Source organism: Botryllus schlosseri, chromosome 10 (assembly GCF_051294905.1).
Source record: "Botryllus schlosseri isolate E-star chromosome 10, Bs_hap1, whole genome shotgun sequence".
NCBI classification, from domain to species: Eukaryota; Metazoa; Chordata; class Ascidiacea; order Stolidobranchia; family Styelidae; genus Botryllus; species Botryllus schlosseri.
The window spans coordinates 15,856,264-15,881,117 of record NC_137245.1 but is presented as its reverse complement, the minus strand read 5'-3'; the positions used below and the strand labels follow the sequence as shown (position 1 = coordinate 15,881,117).

General features: G+C 40.7%; 1 protein-coding gene across 2 annotated transcripts in view; it reads left to right on the top strand.

Annotated features, from left to right (window-relative positions):
• Positions 1-12,367: 12,367 nt before the first annotated feature.
• LOC145447736 (uncharacterized) overlaps positions 12,368-24,854 on the top strand; it is a 36,355-nt gene continuing 23,868 nt past the window's right edge. For both annotated transcript variants that reach the window (XM_080325994.1, XM_080325993.1), the window contains exons 1-9: positions 12,368-12,515; positions 15,840-16,027; positions 16,407-16,503; positions 17,688-17,853; positions 21,139-21,251; positions 21,805-22,113; positions 22,586-22,777; positions 23,077-23,262; positions 24,038-24,201. In XM_080325994.1, coding sequence (XP_080182120.1) covers positions 12,449-12,515; positions 15,840-16,027; positions 16,407-16,503; positions 17,688-17,853; positions 21,139-21,251; positions 21,805-22,113; positions 22,586-22,777; positions 23,077-23,262; positions 24,038-24,201 — 1,482 coding nt within the window. In that variant the 5' untranslated portion in view covers positions 12,368-12,448. The remainder of the gene's footprint in view (positions 12,516-15,839; positions 16,028-16,406; positions 16,504-17,687; positions 17,854-21,138; positions 21,252-21,804; positions 22,114-22,585; positions 22,778-23,076; positions 23,263-24,037; positions 24,202-24,854) is intronic.

Genomic DNA, 24,854 nt, shown 5'->3' with positions numbered 1-24,854 from the left:
CATATCATTTTCCGCCTGAGGCGCGGGTGATGGAGAAGATATAATACCAATTTCAATAATCAGGAGGGAGCCCGCAATAAAGTAATATACCGACTTGAACGGCATGTTAAATATGGCCAGGAACGTTTTTGAAACATTGACAGAAAGTCTTTGCTGTATGAAATCGACTATATCGGTCCGTTATGTTGCGTACTTTGCTCGCTCACCATTTTACTAGTTTATGGTTGGAAAATTCTGATATGAAAATCACCACAGAAAAGCGTGTTTGTCGACATGGAAGAGAATATGCGCAACACATGCCTAATGCCTATATAGTCCCAGAAGTGACATAAATTCCGGTGAACATGAAGCAGCCCGCCATAGGGTTAGCGCACATCCTGTACAGATGGGCTGAATTTCTATCAATTACATACCACAGGCATGTTCCCACGTGCAAGATCCAACAGGAAAAGCAAAAGCACGAAAATCTAATCACGCAACATGCAAGTACACAGTACAGTGATTTTACCTACATTTTGCATGGGCACGAAGCAACAGGCCTTTATTGATATTGAAACAATAATTAGGATTATCGCTTACGTCTCATCCGCTCAGATGTTCAGATGCAACGTGATTGTTAAAAATATAATGACCGGTTCTTGACGTGACCATTATTGTACATATAGGAGATGACCAGTGTTAATTAATGACGCCGATGGAATTTCGTTCGAATGCCGGTTCTAACCATCTTCTATGTGTCGGAGGTCTATGGCGGTTTCTCAACTGCGGCGCATTGAAATGCCCAGTATGAAAATGGGCGAAGCTATAAGTTGGCAGCACATAGGACACAATGGGCTGAGCGAAAGATACCGAAGAGTGACAGAGAGAAAGAGTGAACGTTGCCCGTAATAATACGAAAATTATAGAAATTATGAACAATATCGAATTTCATGTCGCGGTGCATAAAGCATCAAAGAAGCGACAAGCACTACTGTTGTGTGTCGTAATAATAACAATAACAACAACAAAATATCCACGAAACGAGAGAAATAATAAAGAGGCAATCGTTTTCGAGAACGACAGATGTAGCATGTGTATAAAAAAGTAATCATTTGTGCTTTGGGTACGGGTGGTATAATAAATAATCGTAATAATGGTCAGATTATATTTTCATCTGCACAAGACACACACACACAATGTACATTGCGATATACATGACACACAATGCGATGTAATAAGTAGATGGGAGGATGCAGAAACGACCAGTTGCGGTTTCTTAATTTGGCATCCTCCTCGACCTAGTGCAGTGGTCCCAACGTGGGCGATATCGCCCCCCAGGGGGCGATTTGGCGGTCTAGGGGGGCGAAAATAACGAAGGGGGCGATAGGGGGGCGAAAACGGAAGAGGGGGGCGATAGGGGGCGAAAACAACGATGGGGGCGATAGGGGGCGATGGCTTGCTAAAAGGGCTATTTTAGAGTCGGTACCGTAACTGCCGCACCCCAAACCTCCCAATTGGGGTGGGGGGCCCAAACTCGAAGGAGCCCAAAAATATTTCGTGAATTAACATAACTTATGGAGTAACTTTTTTAGAAATTCGTGCAACTTCTTCAAAATTTTTTTGCGCAGGGCGTGATTTAATATTTTTATATATCTTGATTTTGGGATACCAGTCACCCAACAAACATACGAATGATTTATGGAAATGGGAGACTTTGGCGTCGGCCATTACTGGGCCACGACGCACCAAGACATATGAAGTTAGAGGCCATGTAACATGCGACTCCGAGAAGTATGCCAGAACGATCAGCAGCGATAAGACCTTGGCCGAAAAGGAATGCCCTTGTGCTGACCAAAAACTTCGATAGATATATTTTTAATTGTCCATAGGCACCTCAATGACTGGCGCCGAATGTTCCTGTCCTGGCGACCTTAACCCTACAGGACAAATGCCATCCCGTAAGGAAAAAATTATTTGCCAGTAAAGAAATACCAATTTGAAATCATGTGCGTCTTTTAGTTTGGTACGTTTTGACGATTTCCATATCTTCTGACATATCAGATATAGGAGGTCACGAAAGAGTATCATGTAACGAAGTCAATATAGCAACGATTCCGCCCGAAGATGTTAAATTATTATTTAGGGGTCCTACCTTTTCCAACACACACCACACTCAGCTCTACCTGAAAATCTGATTACGTGAGCAGAAAGAGGATATAAAATTGATAGCAATATTATGCAATTCCCGATCATATTGACCGATTCAAACATGAATTATATAAATTTTTCGCGCTTCGCGCGTTTAGGCGAAATACCGTGATTACCACCAAACAGTATATGAAGTAGGGTATAGCCGATATGTAGCGACAAAAAGCCCACTGGCTGAGGGAGGTCTGATTTATCACCCTATGGGGCCAAAGACCAACGTTTTCGGGGGCCTGACGAAGTGCTGTTTTTCGGTTCCCAATATTTGGGGGGCGATGATCGGTGCGGAGCTGTAAAAGCGGGCGATGAGTCGAAAAAGGTTGGGAACCACTGACCTAGCGCCCGATGTCGATGATGTTAATCTTTCTTCGTCGCTATTTCTTGCTCTTTTCTTTCATCCTTCATCGGTTCTTTTTACTGGATTTTTTTGTCGCCGTAAAAACAGCGAGACGAGGGACGAGGAGCCAAGAGTAACATCCGATGGTATAGGACTTGAACGCGGGCCGCCTGCGCAGATAGCGCCGACGTTCACCACTACGCTGAAAACGCGCGATCGAAGTAATGTTCTTCAAATCAATGGAAATAACGTTGTATTTAAAACAAACGGTGACCATAAAAATGCTGCATAACGATGTAGTCCTGCTTAAAGATATATTTGGTCTGTTCATGAGTTATGACAATGATCGGGAGCCCTTGTCGTCGAAGGAGCCATATGTACTGTTTATTTTCAATTGTCAATGTCACTCCACTGTGACGTCACAATTAAACAATTAAAAAACATGTTTTAAACAAGGAACTAGTTTTAAACGTGTTTGTTTTAAATTGATTTTATTTTTAAATGCAACCCTAACCGGAAGCTTCATCCTTCACTAGTAAGCCCTCACCATTTACCGGACCATGACATATCTATCTCGCCTTCCGTCACTTGCCACCTGATTTATATTATCATCTTTTACTTTCATTCAGTTTGCGTGCCTCCTCTTTTTACATCGCCTATGCCCAGGTGGGTGTCTGATCTCAAAGACTACTGGTAGTCGTCTCGGCATCTTCCTATCTTTCATTGTATTGCAGTCTTGTGATGTTTTGAAGTGATGAAATTTTATGAATAAACTCGAACTTGAACTTGAACTTGAACTCATTTCGAGACGCCTTATACACCCGAATGCCCATCGCAATTTATGTATATTGTATACAAAGTGGTAATACTTATTATTAGTAGTAGTGTTGTAAAACGTGGTGCTTAATGTAGTATTATCACTTAGCTTCTAGCTGTCTACTTAGACAGATACCTTTACAAGTCGGATTCGAAGTGTATTCTCCACAGACCACATGCTTGTCTGTCATCAAAACAATACGGAACCCATCGCTGCTCAATCAAGCATATCATAACACCACACTTAAAGGGGCACTGCGCTCTAAAAATGATGTGGTCTCAAATTGAAGGTAAAAACGAACAAAAATTTTTGGCCGCGGCCATTTCCTTCAGAACGCCACCGTAATGGAGCTGCAATTTATTGAAATTTCTACAAGACCAGCTGCCGCGGCTGCTTAACCCGTTACATGGCACGATATCTTCACCGTCGCACTTGCTCGACGCGATTAGGCAGTCACGCAGAGAACGAATTTTAGATAGTTGTCAGCCGATGTTATGAAGGAAATGTGTCTAAGTTTCGTTCTCTGCGTGACTGCCTCATCGCGTCGAGCAAGTGCGACGATGAAGACATCGTGCCATGTAACGGGTTAGGCAGCCGCGGCAGCTGGTCTTGTAGAAATTTCAATAAATCGCAGCTCGATTACGGTGGCGTTCTGAAGGAAATTGCCGCGGCCAAAAATTTTTGTTCGTTTTTATCTTCAATTTGAGACCACATCATTTTTAGAGCGCAGTGCCCCTTTAACACCTACAAAGGACTGGTGCGACAGGGTCTGTAATTACATTATGTTCTAAATTACTTTGGAACTTAATTTAGCTTGGACAATATGGATCAAAATTATAGGAATCTTTGACATGAGATCACAAACTCGGCACAATGGTGTAGAAATACGTTTCATTCTCTCCATGTTTCTCCCGTGATTTACATGTATAGCAGGCAGTATAGCAGACAGAGCGGGACGGTAAAAGTCACGCAAACTAACCATGTTTGATAAGCTGCTGCGTTATACGCAAGGCAATTTGCGTGATTAATATTCACTCTCTGATATCACCTTATATTGATTGTATGCATACGCCCATGACATGAAGGAAAAAAGATAACACATTCGTGTATAGGCATCCGTGAGCAATTTACTGTTGATTTCGTGAACCGTCGGATTTTCCGGAATTGCTGTGAACTGACCGAAGATCACGCACGTTGCACGCGGCTGGTATTTCCCAAACTTTGGAGAGCTGAAGTCTAATTGAACTTGCAGCCACATACGGTCGCGGCAATAAGCCAATAACAGTGACGCGACGGTAGTAGTTTACCGACATGTATGCACTATATGCGGCACATATTATACATACACGTCCTGCCAACAGCTCGGGATACGAGTTACAGACAGATGTTTAACCTATATATATAACCCAACCATAAATCCAACCCTAACCTACCCCTAACCCGTAATTTAACCCACATGCTCATGTGTCGCATGCCAAATTGTCGCATGCCGAAGTCTCGCATGCTGTAATGTCGCATGCTCATATGTCCACGGACCATTCTATATATCCCAAGAGAAACATAATACAAAGAGAATAGTTTTGCAGAAACACTAATGTGGCATGTGTATATGAACTAATCATTTGAGGTTTAGGCAATGGCATATAGGAGCATATGCTCACATGCTGGCGCCCCTGGCTTTCGTTGAAAAACCCGCCTTAATTGTGAAATAGTTTCAATCTTTTCAATTTTATTTACTGGAAATCTCGTGTTGACTAAAAAAGATCATCACTTCGCCTCGACTCCCGCATTACCCACCTTTTTCAGTACTTCTGTGGTGTTGAATAAAAATAAGTCACCACTTCAAACTTTGACCCCCCCTCCCTTGCAACCTGTCGCCCATGTGGCAGATCCATAACCGCCAAGTAGCTGCTACGCCACTGGGTTTAGGTATGCGGGCAGCGTATTTGAATTACGGAATACCACGCCGCACAATCGAAGTAATCTTTTTAAACTCATCGACTGCCTTTACATGAGCAATTTCGAGACGAATTATACACCCAACTGCCCATCACCAGAACGTATAGCCTACAGCGATACTGAAATAGGTGCTCAGATCATCCACCCCATGATTTCCTCACAACTTGCAAGGGAGCAGGTGCCATACGCGGTGCAAGACCATACGGATACACACGGTACGCAAACCGACAATAACGAATACTTCGTCATGCGCAGAACAATTTGAATGATTATTCAGCCTTATATATGCCATCATTATTTAGTGTATTTTTCCATTAAAATGTATCACAAGAAGTGCGATAAATTGATCGCATCGATTTGGTGAAGTCCATTAATCTGACTCCCTCCTTGTCTATCAGATATAGGAAAGTAGTCGAAAAATAACAACAACAACTCAACGCAATTCTATTTCACAGTTTGTGCAGGCCTACCGTTAATAATTTCCGATTCGTTCTATTGAATGAATGTAGGCCTACTATATTCACAATTTTATTTCGCGTGAATAATAGTAAGGTTTTATGGTAAAATATGCGTTATAATTAGGGGCTATATTAGTTAACACAAAATAAACACTTGTTTACATATCAATAATAGTTGTTTTGCACAGCTAAGTTAGTTAGCGATTATTATCATAACGTTGCCTTAACTTTCGCGTAAATAGTTTCTGAACTTCTGAAGAAAGGTGTTTACTGTTAATGTGTAGTTGATGTGTACGTTTCAGTGCATGCAGTGAGAAGATGATAGATGGCAAAATTAAAAATTAATTTATTTTTAATAGCTAACTATAGTTCCACAAAGCCGTTAAAAAAATAAACTCCAAGGATCATACCACGCAAAACCGACATGCTCGGGAAATGATCCTACTTTCAGATAAGACGGTTATGCTTAGTAAACTTCGGACTTACGTAACGAAAAATTTGTCGGCACCGTTTTACCTAACACGCGTGGTACATATTGTTAAAAAAACACTGCTTTACCTTGATATTACTCCATCAAATATACGTATTAATTATAGCATGATATATATTCTGTAGTACGCCCTGCACCCGATATTTGGACGCGCTTTTCTACTACTGGACGCTGATAGGTCTGTCAAGACCGCTTGAATATGCTCTGTCAGACGCGAGCGTAAGACATATATATACCTTATGTCAGTGTTTCTCAATCTTTTTGACTATGCCGGCCCTCTTTTGGACCGTCACGAGCCCCCGTGGACCCCTGATTTTTATTTCAAAGTTGGCTCAATTTTCGAGCAACCATCATCTGCCTCGTGCATTGCGCAAATATTACCTGTATAGGCTAGTGATAAACAGCACAAACTGACTTTTTCTGAAAATAACATCGTACTATTGTTGTTCGGGAATAGTGGATATGTCTATCACAGGAAAAATGGATTTTTGCAAACATTTTGAAGTCACGGTTATTGACCTTACTATTCTAACTTTTTATTTTTTCCACAAACCCTAACAAAACATCGATATAAACAGCAATATGTTTGTATGAGTGGGCTATTGGCAATTTGGCAATAATCGAAACGATGAAACTTTTTGAATTGTAGTATTTCAAGCATTAGAAATATAACAATGATATGTATTCTCGGATATCTGAAACCAGGTCGCGGGCCGCAAAAATACACCTGGCGGGCCGCGTGCTGGGGACCTATATACCAATGGATTTATGAAACGCCGTGTTTTAAAGCGCAACCTGATGTTTTTGTTTTCGTCAACTTGATATTTTCACGGTTATATCAAATGTACTGATATTCGCATAAAAATTCTCGTCATTAAGCCACCTCCTGCAACACTAGGGCATTGACTCGGTGACCTAAGCATGGGGATGGGATACGTACGCTCACTATCTAATAGTAATTTAGGAATTGCAACGTCATTTATGTTGGGTGCGTCGTCATTTATATGTGGAGACAGGTTGTTGCTCGAATGTTTCTAGCTATTCCTATGCCGGGTCCGTAATTACTGTACCGTTTTGGACTGTGAAGTTCCAAATAGGATAAGTCGGGCGAAGTGCGAACGCAGGGCTTTGGAGTCGGTAAATTTTACCACCGACTCCAACTCGCACTCCGACTCCAGACATTTTTAATATACCGACTCCAACTCCGACTTCCGAGTCTTTGAACTGACAGACTCCGACTCCGACTATTTTCCTCACAGAACTCCAACTCCGACTCCAACAGTAGGCCTACTACAAATTTACTTCTAAAATGATATGCCACAATTATGGTTTAATGACTTTCATATAACCATTAAACATATGCGAACCCATTATTCACGATGGCATGCACAATTGTTTCATTGTGGCATAGCTCGAAAAACCGGTACCGGTACAATTAACATGGAAGTATTTACTTCGGAATATCCTTCCTGTTTTATGTGTTATAACTTTTCATAATATAACCAAGCCACGAATATTCTTCAATATGTATGAATCATTCAAACATGATTTATATCCAATCCCGTATAATTAAAATGTGGATAAAACAGTAAAAGTGTAGCTCTTGTGAGTGAGTCAGTAACTAATACAAAGATGTAGCGGAGATATGGTAATGATGAGACAGTGGGACTGAAAATACTTGAAACACTCTCTGTGATAATCCCACGATTACAGTACACGAATTTGTCTACAATTGCATGCTGGCAGAATCTTTCCTCACATGCAAAAACAACTTCGACCTGCGTGAGTTATAGGGTCTGTGACAGATGATTTATGTTTTGGGGGGTTAAAATAAATTTGGACGTATTTCGACGAATACATTTTTCTATATCACCTTCCACAGTAACAAACCAGCCATAATTTTTACTGTCAAATGTAGAGCATGTATCAGGGTATATATAATGCCACATATTTTTTAATTCAATAACATCCTCGAGTGGACAATTTTCAATTCAATTACAATATTTATGGGGTGGTGGGCCTATGGTACTATAGCAGAATCAAGCAAAGTATTGGACCAACTAATCACTTAACAACAGAAACAAGCCTATATATAAAGGCGGCAAATCATAGTTACCTGTGGTGTTTTATCGCTGTAACGAGGTATTTGAAAGTCAAAATGTCGATTTACGGGTAATATGTATGTGATATTAATTTTGTAAGTTTGGTCGTATATCGAAACGTGATTTTACGCCAACATTCGAGTTGATACAATTTATGTTATTCTTGAAGGTGGCGACGAAACATTCTTCATTGGCTTGTAGCTTGTAGCTTGGATCAAAGTGTGGAGCCAGCAAAAGATCTGCTATTCCCGGCTGAAGATTTGCGGGCCAGAGATTGTTTTGCAATTTTTGATTTATTTACTTTGATTTATTACTAGAAATGTTTTTGATTTTGTCAAGTGTGAAGCATATAGTTTGGTTATATTTGCATCTATTCTACAAGTGATGTTGTCACTTACGAAACCAATGTTTTATTTACTCTTTCACGGTATCATGGCATAATTCCAAAAATTGCATCAATTTGTGATTGCATCAGCAATTTTGCGTTGGTCACGAAGATGCATCTTGCAAAGTTTTTCCTCTGTGCAGCTGAATTGCAATTTGTAAATAATGTCCAATGTTATCAATATCGTTACTAATAACAGTGATTGTTGGTACATACAAATCCTATTATTTTTATTATGAGTTATTTTAAAAGCCCTTCGAAAGCACTTGTTTTCATATTAAAGAAGTCAGAGTCTGGAGCATTTTCACAAACTCCGACCCCGACTCCAGCCAGTATTTTTTCACGACTCCAACTCCAAGTAGTGCTAAAGATTTTGAGAGTACGACTCCGACTCCACAGCCCTCTTACCATTTAGATTTTAGAATTTAACCTATAGACTCCAATTATCACAAGGGAAAATGATTTACGGTCTTCCAACGCATAGTAAAGGCTCTATGTTACAACACCAAGTTGAAGGTATGAAAGGTAAGATATTATTGAGCAGGCGGCCTATAGATGAGAATGAAGAATAATGAATCCGTGATATAAATATAAGCAATTCCACGTGGATTACGTCAACTTTCGTGTCTATCCGATCGTGATGGAAGATATCGGAATTCAACAGACTTCATGTCGTGTAGGCTACCTATGTCTGCTGCGTGCAATATTCAGCCATATTTCCACGAATAAAACATGTGCTATTATAGATAACGAATCTAGGGTACTTAGCTAGAGTCCTATGCCTGGCCAGCGGCCACTGCCAGCGATCGCCAGGCTAGACCCCGCTCATACCCTCGTGGGGGCGGGCTGCAGTTACTGTTTCCCGGCTAGTCTAGTTGACCTGACCATTTCCGGACAATCATAGTTATAATTAGTTTTAGCACGAGGCCTCTGATGAAACTGTGACTTTGGGGAAATCTTCCCATAAATAGGCCCACTCCATTGTCTAAATCCCAAGGGCTTGAATCCTACAGCAGGGAGTACTTTATGAGTATATACGGATTCGTTCAAGTACACTGTACCTGCGTCTTTTCCTTAACGTCATAGTTATTATTTAATTCCTTCTCAAGGACGAGATTGATGAAAGTGCAATAAGAACAATAATTCCTTTTTAGGACGAGATTGATGAAGTGAATGAAGACCGACATGGTGATAAGCGGAACCTATGTCATTTTCAATAATATTATTAATGAATGCAATGCTACTCTGTTACCGGGGAATTTTACAAGTGTAATTAAGGGGACATCACGCCAATCATGAAAATGCGATGCCACAGACAACAACGAAATATATCTACATAGATATCAATTTTCTATATGAATACCGCCAAAATCTCATTGAAGAGTCTTCGTAAAAGGCTATTCATTCGGATCCAAATAGTAGATATATATCAATATATGTATAATACACATAACCGCATATGAGCATCTTCACTCGAAGGTTGATCGAGTCATCCGTATCGTTTATTCGACTCGCGCATGAGTTGAAGTTGAACGCTGGTTATGTATACACCGTGTTTCAGTGACGTATTTTCGAAGAAGAATGTAAAACATTGTTCGTACTGAATTTTCTTAACTTAGATAAACCGTAACCGTGATATAAAATCTGATAAATTTTGGTTATCGCAGTCATCCCATGTGTCTGAAAAAAAAATGCTGTCGAATCGACATCATCACTTCGTCGAGATCTATGCGATTTGTTGAATACAGAGACGCAGCCAGGATAAAAAAGGACTTGGTGGAGGGAGATATTTTTAAGAATGATGTTGCCCACAGTTGTTCATTATGACGTATTGAAAACGAATGACGTCACAATGCACAAGTTGGACATGCGTAGGTGAAATGGGAGCCTGTCACCATCTGGATATACCATAATGCGTATATAGACATAGGTCATAGATAGTACACTACCATAGCCTTTACAAACTAGCCGGGAAGCGGCAAACGGATTCAGTGCTCTCGTAGTTTCGTGCAACGACACCGAGTGTAAGGTTGCGACTCATATCTCATGTTATTTGCTGCCGTAATCCAATAGTTGGCAACCCAACTGCAAAATTTAATGAAATTAGCCTGAATCGAAAGCAACAGTCGCACCGAATCTGAAAATATTAAATAAAATCTTGTCAGAGCACTGAAGCCCCCTAAAAGTGACTAATAAGAATTCGCCCGCCAGAAGATGCATCATCATTAATAACTTGCCCTAAATTTTAGAAATCACTCCCTGCATCAACTCCACCGGTGAATCTGATCACATGGGCCGAGAAAGGATAAATATTTGATGAGAATATATGAAACTACTAATAATAATAACGAAAAATTTTCGCGCTTGGCGCGACCATTGCTTATATCAGTTGCTGTTCATAATATAACCAGTGACCACTCGCGATGTTGGTGCGTATAATAAGCAGATATGAAAAGTAGATTAGTCCGGAATTCGCCGGAAATGTACATAGACAGTTCAACATGGGTATTTGGCGTCCAGTTAGCTCATTACGACTATATGCCTTGGAATACGGCCGCGTTGGCTATATAAGTAATCGAAATGCGGCCGTGAATAGCAATAAGGTTGGCAACCCCTGCTATAGGCTCTAGACTGCAGAGATGGTCAAAGTATAGTGAAAAAAGCTTCTCAAGTAGAAGTAGCGACACAGAAATATACTCCAGTGAAAGTACAACTATATTGCTTTTAAAATCAACCTAAAACGACCGCAAGTAGAAGTATAATTGGTTCTACTCAAGTAAGCACGTAGTTTTGAAAATCAAATTTGAATACGCCCTCGTTGACTGTCAAAAACTAAAAATTGAGCTAAGCGGATGGTGCAGAGCGCTGAGGTCGTGCCGCTACATTCCATGATAGATAAGTTTTCGACAGCATGAGAATTCGACCGTTTCATGGATGTAAATGATAGATAGTTTTGCCATGAAACAGCACCTCTTAACCTTTGTTTACCGCAGCAGTGAATTTCAGAACATGTCATGGAATGGCATCCTCCCCTGTATACAAGGCCTGTAGCTATGACGAAGAGCAATGCATTACCGCTTTGCGCGATTACCATACGTTAACTAAAATATGTTCGATACTAAAAAGCAATTTATATTTCATTTTCTTGAAATAGAGACGGCCTACTGCTCTAGTTTCGAACTTCACCGTATATTATGTTCTCCAGATAAAAGAACTCAAATTAATTAGAAGAACTCAAAGTTACCGTGTACCGATCCAAATAGAACTTCTGCAAAGTGGGAAATATGTTTCATGTCCTTTTTCCAATAAGCGTCCACGGTAGTCGACTAAAACAGGACGTAACATTTAAAAGTCAAGTACCACGCCCTGTGTTACTAGATTACAATGCCATAGTTCCACACGTTTTGCTGAGCCGTATTGACTGCGATGAAACATGTCATATTGGCGACAATGCGATGTGAAAGGACCCGTTACGTTACGTTACGATACCACTGGAGCTCCATGCTGGAACAGCTTAGTGCTGTTGCCTTCAACCATACAGATATGCATGTCACGAGCATGCTGAAATTTGTAAACACAACTCTCTCCAACCCTATCATGAAGTAGTTCCTTGTGTCAACTTCGTGGAGCTTATAAAAGGCTCTTCAGTCTCCATTCATCATGCACGGATCGGTAAGGGTGTTCATGCTCTGCTCAGGTATAATATCAGTAATGAGATGTTAGATTTTACTCTGTCGTACTTTACCTTCTTTGCTTTGCAAATTTGGGCTGTAGTTGCTGCAGGTGAGAAGTATTTGTACTCGTAGTGGAAGGACTATTATCTTGCCAATATTTCTGACTTTGCATGATAGAAATCATTAAAAGGCATTTATCAGCATGAATTCAGGAGATAAAACGTGCCGTGAGCTCTCAGTCGAGATTTTCAGACACAGTCGGCGTTTGTTCCAAACACTACGACGCTAGCGGCAGTAGGCCTAGGCCAGGGGTTCCTAACCTTCTTTTGGTCGGGACCCAGTTTCATGTTTAAAAATGTTCTGTGGCCCACCTCTTATCCTAGAGTCATAGTTCTGTTCAGAGGTGGTCAGTAACGAAGTACTTCTACTTTTTCGAAGTACTTAAGTAGTTTCCCTCTACTTCTGGTACTTACTCAAGTATATCTTTTTTACGCTACTTCTACTTCTACTTCGTAAAATTTTGTGAACTACTTACTTACTTTTCGCTATTTTCAGTTTGTCAAGTAGAAGTAGTTTAATCCCTTAATAAGAAAGATAGCCTAAGAAATTTCGGGGCTTTTTTCACGTAGTACCAACATATAATTTTCATAAAAGTCATGTAATACCCAGAATTTTCGTTGCGCTTCGCGCACAGTAGATATATGGACTGACAAGTATGTATTAACGAAAGTATCGCTGAATATAATTTAGATACCGGGTTGGTTCCGTTCACACCGCATGGTCGCCTATACCAAATATTTCATCAAAGTAAGTATGCACCCCCCCTCCCATCATGTTTGAAACTATCGCTTCGCAATCTAGCAATAACCTATTATACCTAGCAGCCCATGACGTGTCATAATCTGGAAGAGTGGAGTTTGACTTTTTTAAAGGTTAGACCTGTTTTAGCAGACCACCGTTGAACATTTCTGGACAAAGGACATGAAATATATTTTCCCCTTTTTAGAAGTAGTATTTGTATTTTTCTTTCAATTACGAGTATTATAGGTTGAGTTCTAATTATAGTTTCAGTTCTTTTGTCTGGAAAACATACATGTTGAAGTATAAAAGGGAGTGTAGTAATGCTTTATATTTTCCGAAAATAAAGCTATACACTATATATGGCATTTTTACGATCTGCCATATTTTTAATTAACATATATACTAATCGCGCAAAGTGTTAAAGCCGTATCCGACACAACTTCTCCGTATTGCTCTTCGACTGAACTAGGGGTCTTATAATATCGGGGAGGGCGCCATGCCACGATATTCTCTAAAACGGGGTGTTCGAGTAAACAAAGAATTAGCATCGCATTTCCATATCAACGGCATCATTTACATCCCATGACGTGGACGACTGCTTATTCTGGCAAAAATTGACACCTCCTGGGATGCATCAATATGAAGCAAGCTCTCTACACCTTTCGCGTAGCTCCATTTGCAGCTTTTGACAGTCCATGCGAACGAATTACGATCGTTTTCACAACTACTTACTTACTTGAGTAGATTTAAAGTCGGTCAATTCTACTTCTACTTCAAGTAGTTTTAAGTTGTTTATGAAAGAAGTACTTCTACTCGTACTTGAGTAGATTTTTTCGTCGCTACTTCTACTTCTACTTGAGTAGCTTTCTTAACTACTTTGACCACCTCTGGTTCTGTTCAATGTGTGGTAATCGCCGCCGCCGATATGACTGTTTCGCTAAAATATACATATTTTTCTCGTACTAATCATATTTAAATATAGGCCTTAAGTTACAAGAAATCGCGCCAGGCGCGACGAAAATTTCCAAGTTCAGTAAATCTCCGTCAACAAAGAGCTAACGAAATAATTTTGGGTGCCTTCAAGCTCCCTCCCATTGGGGGTTCGGGGTGCGACAGTTGCGGCCCTGGAAGATCGCTTAACTCTTGTGTACTTCCGCTGTCCCACTCACGCCGCGAAACCCAATGATCCAATCCCCGCATCCACTGTGTGATTGCGGTTTTATTTCCACCAAGGTGGGAATAATATTATCATAATTTATTATATATTACAATTGTTACTCATTTTATGTCACAATAATGTCAATAATACGACCTGTCAAAGTATACCTACCATGATTCTATACATCAAATGCATTTCAGCCCGAGTTTAATGCACACCCTTTTCAAGGGCATACGACGTACACTGCCGGAATACTTGGTTACTTCAGCACTAACTTCCAGTTATTATATAATTATTATTTTTATTTTTAAATACAAATTATTTTCGTTGCCGTTGGCCGTAGATTGTCATAGCCGGGTGACAAAAGACGCCGTATCCTCTCCCATTTTCGACTTGTACATTGTGACTCCATATGACGTGCCATTAGATCTCACCAGAGTCGGGTGAAACGCTTTGTGTATAGCCTACGTATAATTCGATAATAGGAATATATTTTCGAATAAATGATCATAAAAAATATAACAATACTTTCACTAATTCTAGAATTTTCCTAATAACTCTGTGGCCCACCTCAGATTACCCCCGTGATCCACCCTTTGAGAACCCCCGGCCTAGGCATTACTTCAAAATTGGTTTATTTGTCCATATCCAGGGTTTTACCCAGTTTGCCCCAAGACGGAGACCTCACGTCATTTAATCATTCATATTTTTAGTTCAAGCCGTACAGTGACTTGATGATTCTCGAATCCTATAGATCTAGCTCCAGAATCGGCCTATAGATGCACCGTTCCTCGTGATTATTAGCATGCGATTGGTCATATTAGTGGACCATAGTCATAAGCGGATTATAACAGAGACGGTACTGTCACGCCAACAGTTATCGCCAGGCCGTGTTATTTTTGGCATTTCAGGAGCCAGATGCCAAAATTGCCAAAAATAACAATTTGAAAATGCCAAAAATAATCAATTTTTGGCATATGCCAAAAATAACACGGCCTGCCAAATAGTGTATTTCGTTCATGGTGTTGTGTTAACAGGACCGCGTTACAAGCGAGAAGAGCGTTTGTGAAAGGCCGGTTTCTTAATCTGGGTCCAGCCCACCGATTAGGGGTGAAAGCATGGTGTCCTAAATGGTGTGGGCACAGCGTGATTAAACGGCTGACTGCCTTTGGTTTACGTCATACTTTCCATTTGTCCAAAAGCAATTTTACGACCATTTTTGACCGGCTTGTCGAGCACTAAATTTGATAAAACGGGTATCAATGAGAAGCTGCCGCAGTACTGATTATTAAAATATAAATTATATTCTGCTCATGGAGCTGGAACCCCCAATTATCGCTCATTTATAACAGTCGGTTTCAGAAGTATATGAACTACTTGGCCCAGTATCTTCGTTCTGGATGAAGAAATAACACCGCAATATTCTGTCTTTCTTGCCATTAAAAAAATCATAACGATGCTATTGCTCTCCAGCTCCAGCACCGAAAAATGTTCGGTTTGATGCCGCCGGTCAAACGAACGTTACCATAAAAATCACGGGAATTGCCAACGTATCACAGTACCAGATTGATATACAAGCGCTCTATGACGTGAATGATCGGAAAGGATGGATTGTGACAATGGAGAACGGACCCACAACATCGGACGTGTATTTTGATCAGGTATAGGTTGGACGTTGTTTGCGCAATCGTACCTGGTGTTCGTGTAAGATAAGTAACATCTAGGAAGGCATACACAAACATATCGTGACGTGACGTTTGTAATCACAAATTAAATATTCGAGTACTATTGACCTGCCCCTAGCTCTAACTAGAGTTCAGCATGTTTTTATGTATCGCTTATACAACGCACAATTTTAATTCATAGGATGACGTAGAGTAGAATATATTTACTCGATTAAATTATTGACAGGCCTTTTCTACTCTACCTCCATGTTTGTGCATACTATTACAGTGTGTAGATTATGTTTCAGGCTAATATCTTAGGCTAACTCCCATCTGTCAGACGTCATGTTAAGGATCAGCCCTTAATAACTTTTAGATCAATGGTTTGAAAAGCAATCGACTTTACTATGTCACCGTGGCGGGTATCTCTGACGGGACTGCTGGAGATGTGGCAGGGACGATAGTAAGAACCGGTGATTATCGCTTTCGCTTCTTGAATATTAAAGCTTTCCCGTTGAATTTCTTTAGTGGACACTGGACAGTTGACTAATTTCAAAGGTTTGCAGAGATTTCTCTTATGAAAACGAGTACGTGATCTGCTCGGGTCGTATTTCGCATCGTATTCTAGGCTATAGCAACGTCGTTTAGCGTCGATCAAAATCATAGAAAGGGGATGGCCGATGCAGTTCCGTTTAATAATAATTTCAATATTTCAAAACGCCACCCAATTGCGGTAACAGATGGGGGAGAGTCAATACGGCATGCGACCAGGGTCTATTCAGTTTCAAGTCAGCTATGACAAGTGGTAGCGGTATTATTGTGATCTGTGACTTGACCCCCCCCCTCCCCCGTCCCCGAAGCTGCATAATAGCGACTCACAAATATGCGATAAGTGATCAACATTGAATTGCGTCAACTCTTTACTCGAGAAATTTAAGCATGTTAAAGTATCAACTAATTCGGCTGATAAGCCAAAGAAGTAACACACACACACACACACACAGAGAGAGAGAGAGAGAGAGAGAGAATCTTTATTCGTCTACATTACATATCAAATAGGACTGGGAAAAATCGAGTACCTGACTGATTCGATTCAGAATCACGTAATATGCTTCGAGTCGAGTCGAGTATATTCGAGTATGACTCATTATGACGTAATAACGGAGTGTAATATGTCCTAATTTAAATATGTAGCCTACCTTTTATGCCACCACAAAGAATATAATACCTGTTATTCATCACAGCATTAAAGCTACTTTGGAATATTTTCAATCATACCGATTTCATTGCGCTTCGTGGGAATGTTATAGGATGATCATGACTTCAGAAATATGTTATTTCCAATAACGTTCGTAGCTTTGTACTGTTTCGTATGCTGCGATAGGCCAATCAAGGTTTCAGGGCTTCCGCAGTGGAAAGGAGGTATCGAAATCACAATTCTGGTTGATAAATTAACTTACAGTAGCGAGGAGCGCGTAATTTCAGTACTCGAAAAATCGTCATTGTCACCGAGCACTTTTCGTCGCATCGATAATAATAAATAGGCTAGTCGCATTAATCAGATACCAGGCAATAAAAACGCTTCCATGAAAAAATTACGACGAACACGAATTTTTGGAACCTATAGTTTATCTTATCATGAACTCATATTTACCAGCACCGAAGACACCGAAACTTTTTCTCGCCCAAACCCTACCGACAGTAATATCCCTCTTCGCGGAGGAAATTCCTGGCGCGACACTATGTGAGATATCTTACGCCAAGGTCGGCCACGAAAGCGGAAGAAAAGCGTTCCGGTCCGAATACGCTTGCAGGGCCGCAACGTGAGTGGTAATTTATGAAGTCTTTCCGCCTTTGACTACGGTTCTCTACTGATTCCACATGCGTTTCGTCATTTCGCTAGAGAGGTTTAACCCGATTATCAATTGATGCATTTTATCGCATATTAACAATATGCGTATTGTTTTTGTGTTGTTTCTTTCCTTACGGTTTACGCAAGACTTGTAAAATTTAGGGGTAGGAGCAGGGCCGTAACAGCACTTCGTCAGGCCCCCCCAAAACTTTGGTCTTGGGCCCCCCATAGGGTTATTGATCGAACTTCTGGGGGGCTTCGCCCCCCAGACCCCCCTCTGGCGATACACTGTTTACCACTATTCATCTTAAACTTTGGGACTTTGTTTAGTGAATCAGTTTTTGTCGCCTAAGCGCGCGAAGCGCGAAAAATTTATGATTTCATCAGTCAGTATGATCGGGAATTGCGTATTTGTTATCAATTTTTATCTTCTCTCTGCTGACGTAATCAGATTTGCCGGTAGAGCTGAGTAAGGTGTGTTTGAAAAGGTAGGACCACTCAATAATAATTAAACAGCACCTCGTCAGGCACCCATCACGTTGTTCGCGTTAGTCACGAAATTATCTGTACTGTATTGTGAGCCGAGCGAAAGCGAGGCGCGAAAATTTTCGATAATTTATGATAAAATCGGTCAATCAGATCGGTGATTGCATATATATTATGCTATCAATTTATTGTCCTCTCCACTCACTTAATTAGATTTACCGGTTGAGCAGAGTGAAGTGTCTTGAAAACGATAGGGCCCGTAAATATTGATTAAACATCTTCGGGCGGGCGGACCCGTTGATATGACTTCGTTATGGTGTTATTTCGTGACTTCCAGTCTGCTATATCAAAAAATATAGAATCGCCCAAACGTAGGCTTCTAAACTAAGAGACGCACACGATTTCAAATTGGTATTTCTTCACTGGCATAAAATTTTCACCAGCGGGATGGTAATTGTCTCGTGAGGTTCAGATTGCAAAGACAGGAACATTCGGCGCCAGTCATTCAGGAGCCTATGGACAATTAAACCTATATGTATTTTGTATAGCCTATATAACGAAGTTTTCGGTCTGCATAAGGGCATAGACCTTTTCGGCCAAGCTTTTCTCGCTACCGATCGTTCTGGCACACTTCTTGGAGTCGCATGTTATATGGCCTAAAACTTGATTGTATGTCTTGGTGGGCCGTGGCGCGGTAATGGCCCAATATCCAATAATATAGAAAAATTGCTGCTTGAATTCGCGCGCGGCGCGAAAAAATTTTGAAAAATTTGCATAAATTTTCAAAAAATACGCTATGATTTATGCTAATTCACGAAATAATTTTGGGCCCCCTTCGAGCTCGGCCCCCCCCCAATTGGGGGGTTTGGGGTGCGGCAGTTACGGTGCTGGGTAGGAGGGACTACAGGGTTTGAAATTTGCAATTGAACTCTCGAATCGAGTTCACCTAAAACGTTTCACTCGCAACAATGGATGCCTGGTCCTCAATCAATGATAAATAATTGTGTTCAACAATGAACTGTGATTATTAATTACGTCAGCGCTGGTCACGATCGTCTCCGACTAGCGATGGTGAATACGGCTCTTCCATTTGTATTGTATAGGCAAGCAATAACTGCAGAGTTTGGCCTAGAAAATGTCGTCGAGATTACTGAGCTGAAATGTTCTCTAAATTCTCACCAGCACAGCTCCGCACTGCTCAGACGTCATAACAACCCGATTTTAAACACCTTGCAGCGTAGGTGGAGATCCGCCATATCATCACACAATGATAAACTTCATTCGATAGCCTTTGTGACGCCATAAATTCCATTGTGACGCCATAAATTCGTATTTTTGTGTTGTGGCTCTTTTAAAGCTAAGATTTTTGATATGCTGCTCGGGCATGAAGCAGGTCTGCCTACCCCTGGTATATAGAAGGAAAATCTGCCTCTTCCAATTAGTCCACAACAGGTGGTAACACCTAGGGATGGTGTGAACCTCTGAAAGGTTCAGGCTCGTGTGAACGCGAACCCTTTTTTTAAGTTCTGTGTGAACGCGAACGTGAACCTCATGGCGTCACGTGACGTCATATTGTTAATTCCGACCCTACATTTCAGTGAAGTGATAGCCTATATAAATGTACAGGTACATGATACCTAGCGACGACTCGGGCCACATAATGCCACAATGTTGAAGTACATAGTGACGTTTTAAACGTCGCCAAATGTATCAACTGGGGCAATCAAATGATACAATATTCCCATAAATCAATATCTTCTGTCGCTTTGCCAACACTTTCGACGAGGACTTGCAAGGTAATATAAGCCTACGCCTTAGTCTAGCCCAGACCGGACAATGTATTCGGCGTCTGAGTATGAATGCTACGTCAATATTGAGCAGAGTGTAAAACGGGTTTCTGTACCTGGTACCGATATTACCCCTTTAACAAGTTACACAGCGGTAGCCAACACCGCAATCGCACGAATTTGATTTTCATGATACAATAAACATATGAAATCAAGATTGACCCCGTACGCCTGCTAGATTTTCTACATCAGGCAACGATTTTCTTTGATTGGTTGAAAAAGCATAATTCGCTGACTACCTACATGTAGTGTATTGCGCTCTTGATGTTGTGTGATTGCGGGTGAAGCTCACAGCAGAGAGTAACTAAATATTCGCAAACGGAAAGCTGGATATTTCGAGCAAACTTTTGTAATAAAGCAAGTAAAATGTTTTTAGATTGTCAAGGTGCATGCTCGTAAGTGTTGATTTTTTTTATGCTGCCAGCGGCATGCATAGAGTGGCCCGCAGTTGAAATGGAATAAATCAATCAATCAGGTTTATTAATATTTTCATCGTATCAAAACATCACAAGACTGCGATACAATGAAAAGATAGGAAGGTGTCGAAACAACTTGGAGTAGCCATTAAGATCAACCAAAGATGTTATAATGAAGTAAAAATTGTTATATATGAAAAAAGGTTCACAGTGCAGAACCTACCAAGGTTCGTTTGTGAACGTGAACCTCTAAACTTCCGAGGTTCATACACAGACCGCGAACGTGAACCTCACGTTCACACCATCCCTATAGTAACACCTCAGAATAGCGATACTTATTGCGTGATGCGAATATGTAGAATGTTGTATTGCCATGACATCTTGCCATGTTGTGTTTGATGGTTATTTAATCATTTTGACTTACGTGCATTTCGAATCGCTTCAAATAATCATTGCCGTAGAGATAATTCGCCAGTTTCTTTCCGAACCAAATCACCAACGTTGCAGGATACGCGGGTTAGAAGCAAACACGCAATACTCAATTCGAGCCAGGGTATTGACAAGCGGGGAATTCACATATTCAGATTCGGAATTTGGCGAAGCGCTGAAAGTTACTACAGGTTTGAAATGCATAAAGGGCTTATTTTGCCGTAGAACATACTATTTTGCGACACACAACACGATAATATATATAGAATAATAATAATAAGATACACTGTGAACGAATAAGGAGTATTTCCTATACTTTCACCTTAACATGGAGTGTAAATCAGGTTCGTGGCATTGATTGCTACAAGATTCAACTTTCACACTTACACCAGTTGGTGTGCATGAACTAAGTATACCCGGTTTTTAAGAGTCCATATATTCATGTAGTGCAAATAGCACCAGCAGGCAAAAATCGCGGTGCTGCGCGTTGACAGAACCTGCATCACCCCATGCATACGTCGCCATAAAAATGACTGGGCTGTATTTCCATGGCTCACACCGCCTGATAGGCGTGTGATATTACGTTCTAGGACGAATCGTTTACATGATTCACATCCCACGCGCAGGGGAATACAGCTATTTTCCACTTATTCCGTTTCGCATGAGAATTATGTTATATGGTGCCGCATGTAGTATCATCTTATTACTATCCATCATGCCCACGGATGGATTTCTTTCTGCCAGCCAAGCACGCTATTTTTGGCCGCGTACTATACAACATCCCATATGACGCCACGTTCGACGATCCGTCGTCAGAGAATTACGTTAAAACCAAGGGCGAACTGCAAATAAGCTTGCTGAGGTATTACAAGAACTTGGGCGCGGACGCGTTCAGCGTGAGGGTACTGGAGTTGGCATCCAAACATTCCGGAGCGTCGACCATCGTACATCATGAAGTTTTGATCAATTCTCCTTCCATGCCGACAGAATTTGGGGGTTACTCTTTCTCGACTGCGTCGGGAACGTACTCGTTGGAAGGAATGATCGCAAACGGTACGGTCTGGTTTGAAAATGTTTTAGTTAGATCATTGGTAAATAACAAGAAGCGACCATAACTGTGTAGTGGTATATGCGTTTTGTGATGTTGATCGATTCAGCAAGCTCTCGTCCAATTCATGTGTGAGGCTCACAAACTACAGTTTTATTTAGTGTATATAGTTATTTTCCGGAATTTTATGCTTTTTCTGATGTATAAATGTCGTCTGATATGCAGATCGTAGGCTTTACAATTTAATTTATATTTCTTTCGCATTCGTTTAATAAGAAGGAGTGAATATTTTGACCTCGTCTATAGTTTACAATGAAGTTTTGATATAACGTTACACTAATCTTGAAGATTCCACACATCGATGGAAAATCTTAATACTATATCTACAATATTTTAGATTATATCGATATTTTTCAATTACCGAATGCAATATAGCTATGCGCGTTATGCGTATAGGTATTCATTTTTGATATATAGTGGCAGACAATTCATACTCTCTTCGGCAAACGGAGGATGAATACGAGATTAATTTTGAGAAAAGTCTCCCATGCACTTCACACGACATCCGGAAACTCAAAATGACTGGCTCTGTTTCACGTACTGACGTCGAACTCGAAGTGCAAGCTTTTTCCCTGGTTACCAGATCTTCATTTCAAATAGCAGATAACGGTGAGCAAAATACTTCCGATTGTGAACATCGGATGATCATAGCTATTGTTAGTTCTCCCGTCTGATGAAATCAACTGTTGAAAACATCATTCTGTTGTGGCGGCAATTGATAAATCGTTGATGAATAAGTATTTAGCATTCATCTACGCTGTGTCATTATAGAACAGAATGGAGCATTTGCATTGCTTGCGCCTTCATGGTTAATATGACGCCGTCTCGCAGTTTTAACACATATCCAATGTCAGTATTAATAGATATCTGCAACTTGTAATATGTGTATTTATTTCACCCCTTCGCAGAGCTACTAAAACCGGACAAGAGCAGCCAGCATTCGTTCGAAAATAACTCGGCGATTGTCATATCCCAAAATTACCTGCTTCGAACGTGTCCGGTAGGCTCAAGGGACCTGTATTACACAAGATATTACGAGTCGGCCTCTGTCGAGACGACACCGGGACTTCAGGATGTATTCGTTCATAGTACCGGTAGGGAAAGAATTGTAGTAGAGCCTTAGACATAGGGATAGCGTGAGGCAGTGTAGATATTAACGGCTGGGTCGTATAGGCCGTATATCGCATGCTTTTGACTCTACTAAACCACATTCTCTGGTGTTTGGATTTTAATTGTCTATCCAGGTACACACGATATCTGGCAAGGACAGTAGGCCTATTTCATTTGCTATTTTCGAGCAAGCCCAAACAAACCTGAACTACCGTATGTAATCAGCCAATGATATCTATTTAATTTGATCGGTTATGACCATGGCTGCTGAAAGTACAAACTGATTGACAAAGTATAACTTTTACCGCAAATATGTGAATTGCGATAATACACCCAACGTAAATGCGCGCCCGCACGCTCTAGCTAGACACCAATTCTTTTCACTTGGTTGCTTCTTTACTCTAATTATGGGATTTAAAAATTTTAACTGAGCGCGGCCCAGCTGTTCACATTCTAATGGTGAGAATGGTAAACAATGGTACCTACGACATTTGTTACCTATTGGCATAAAACGGATGGATTAACTCAATGGCCTCATGTTTTTGGATGCGTTTCGTTCACAACAAATCACCTTTTTGGGCATAAAAAAGATATTAGGGGCCGCTGTCAAGCAACTACATCGGTACTTGCTATTGTCTCGTATAAGCCTATACAGATTTTGCTCGCAAAGACTGGAATATTAGTATCAGTGTATGATTTACAGTGCTTGTTATATGTGTCTCAAACCAATGTACAAAAGCATTCTATATCGATTATCAGGTCTCAATATAACCCCGGAAACGTATTCAGCCGGGGTAGACCATGGCAACGCTTCTATCATCACATTTAGACGAATTCCAAACGCAATCAAATACTTCATTTCATCCGGCGACGTCAATGTAACTATGGATCACTTTGCGATTGATTCCACCGATATATTCTGGGTAAGTGGTAAGTGCGCAACTGCGCATTCACCATGCAACGCACCATTTTCTTATTGCATATCATGCAAGAGAGAGGCTCGTGATTCATCGTACCTTCCACGTAACAAACTATCCTTGCCCTGTGTCAAGTGTACTTGTCAGTCCTTGTTCAGCATGGACATTGTGAAAATATTTACAAAGAATGTCCTTCACTTTAGTTACTTATGTTGATCGAAAATTCAAAAGTGAAGCTTTGCGCGTGTTGCACTACTCATGTTCGCTGTGTAAGTGTCTGTGGTACAACCGGAATTCCGTAAAATCACACCCTACTGGCAGATCTGTTATTACACGGTGTATAATCCATTTGGGCCGTTAGTGTTTGTATCTGCAGCTATTGCTAAGATAATGAAACAATGTTGGGGGAGTGGAAACGCTACTAATGCAGGATTAGGCTATCCGTGTTCCGTGAGGATCGACTCGTGATTTTTCGCGCATGATTAAATCTAACTTCAGCACTCCATCTATTCCTTAGCGTTACTTTCGAGTTGAAACCCGATTGCATGTCAATTTGGATATTTGTTATAGTCGTGAATTTCCGATTTTCATCGAATTGCCATCGGGCTCTGGAGCATTTCGGTTTCGTTATGGCTATAACTGACATTCGCATTCGGATT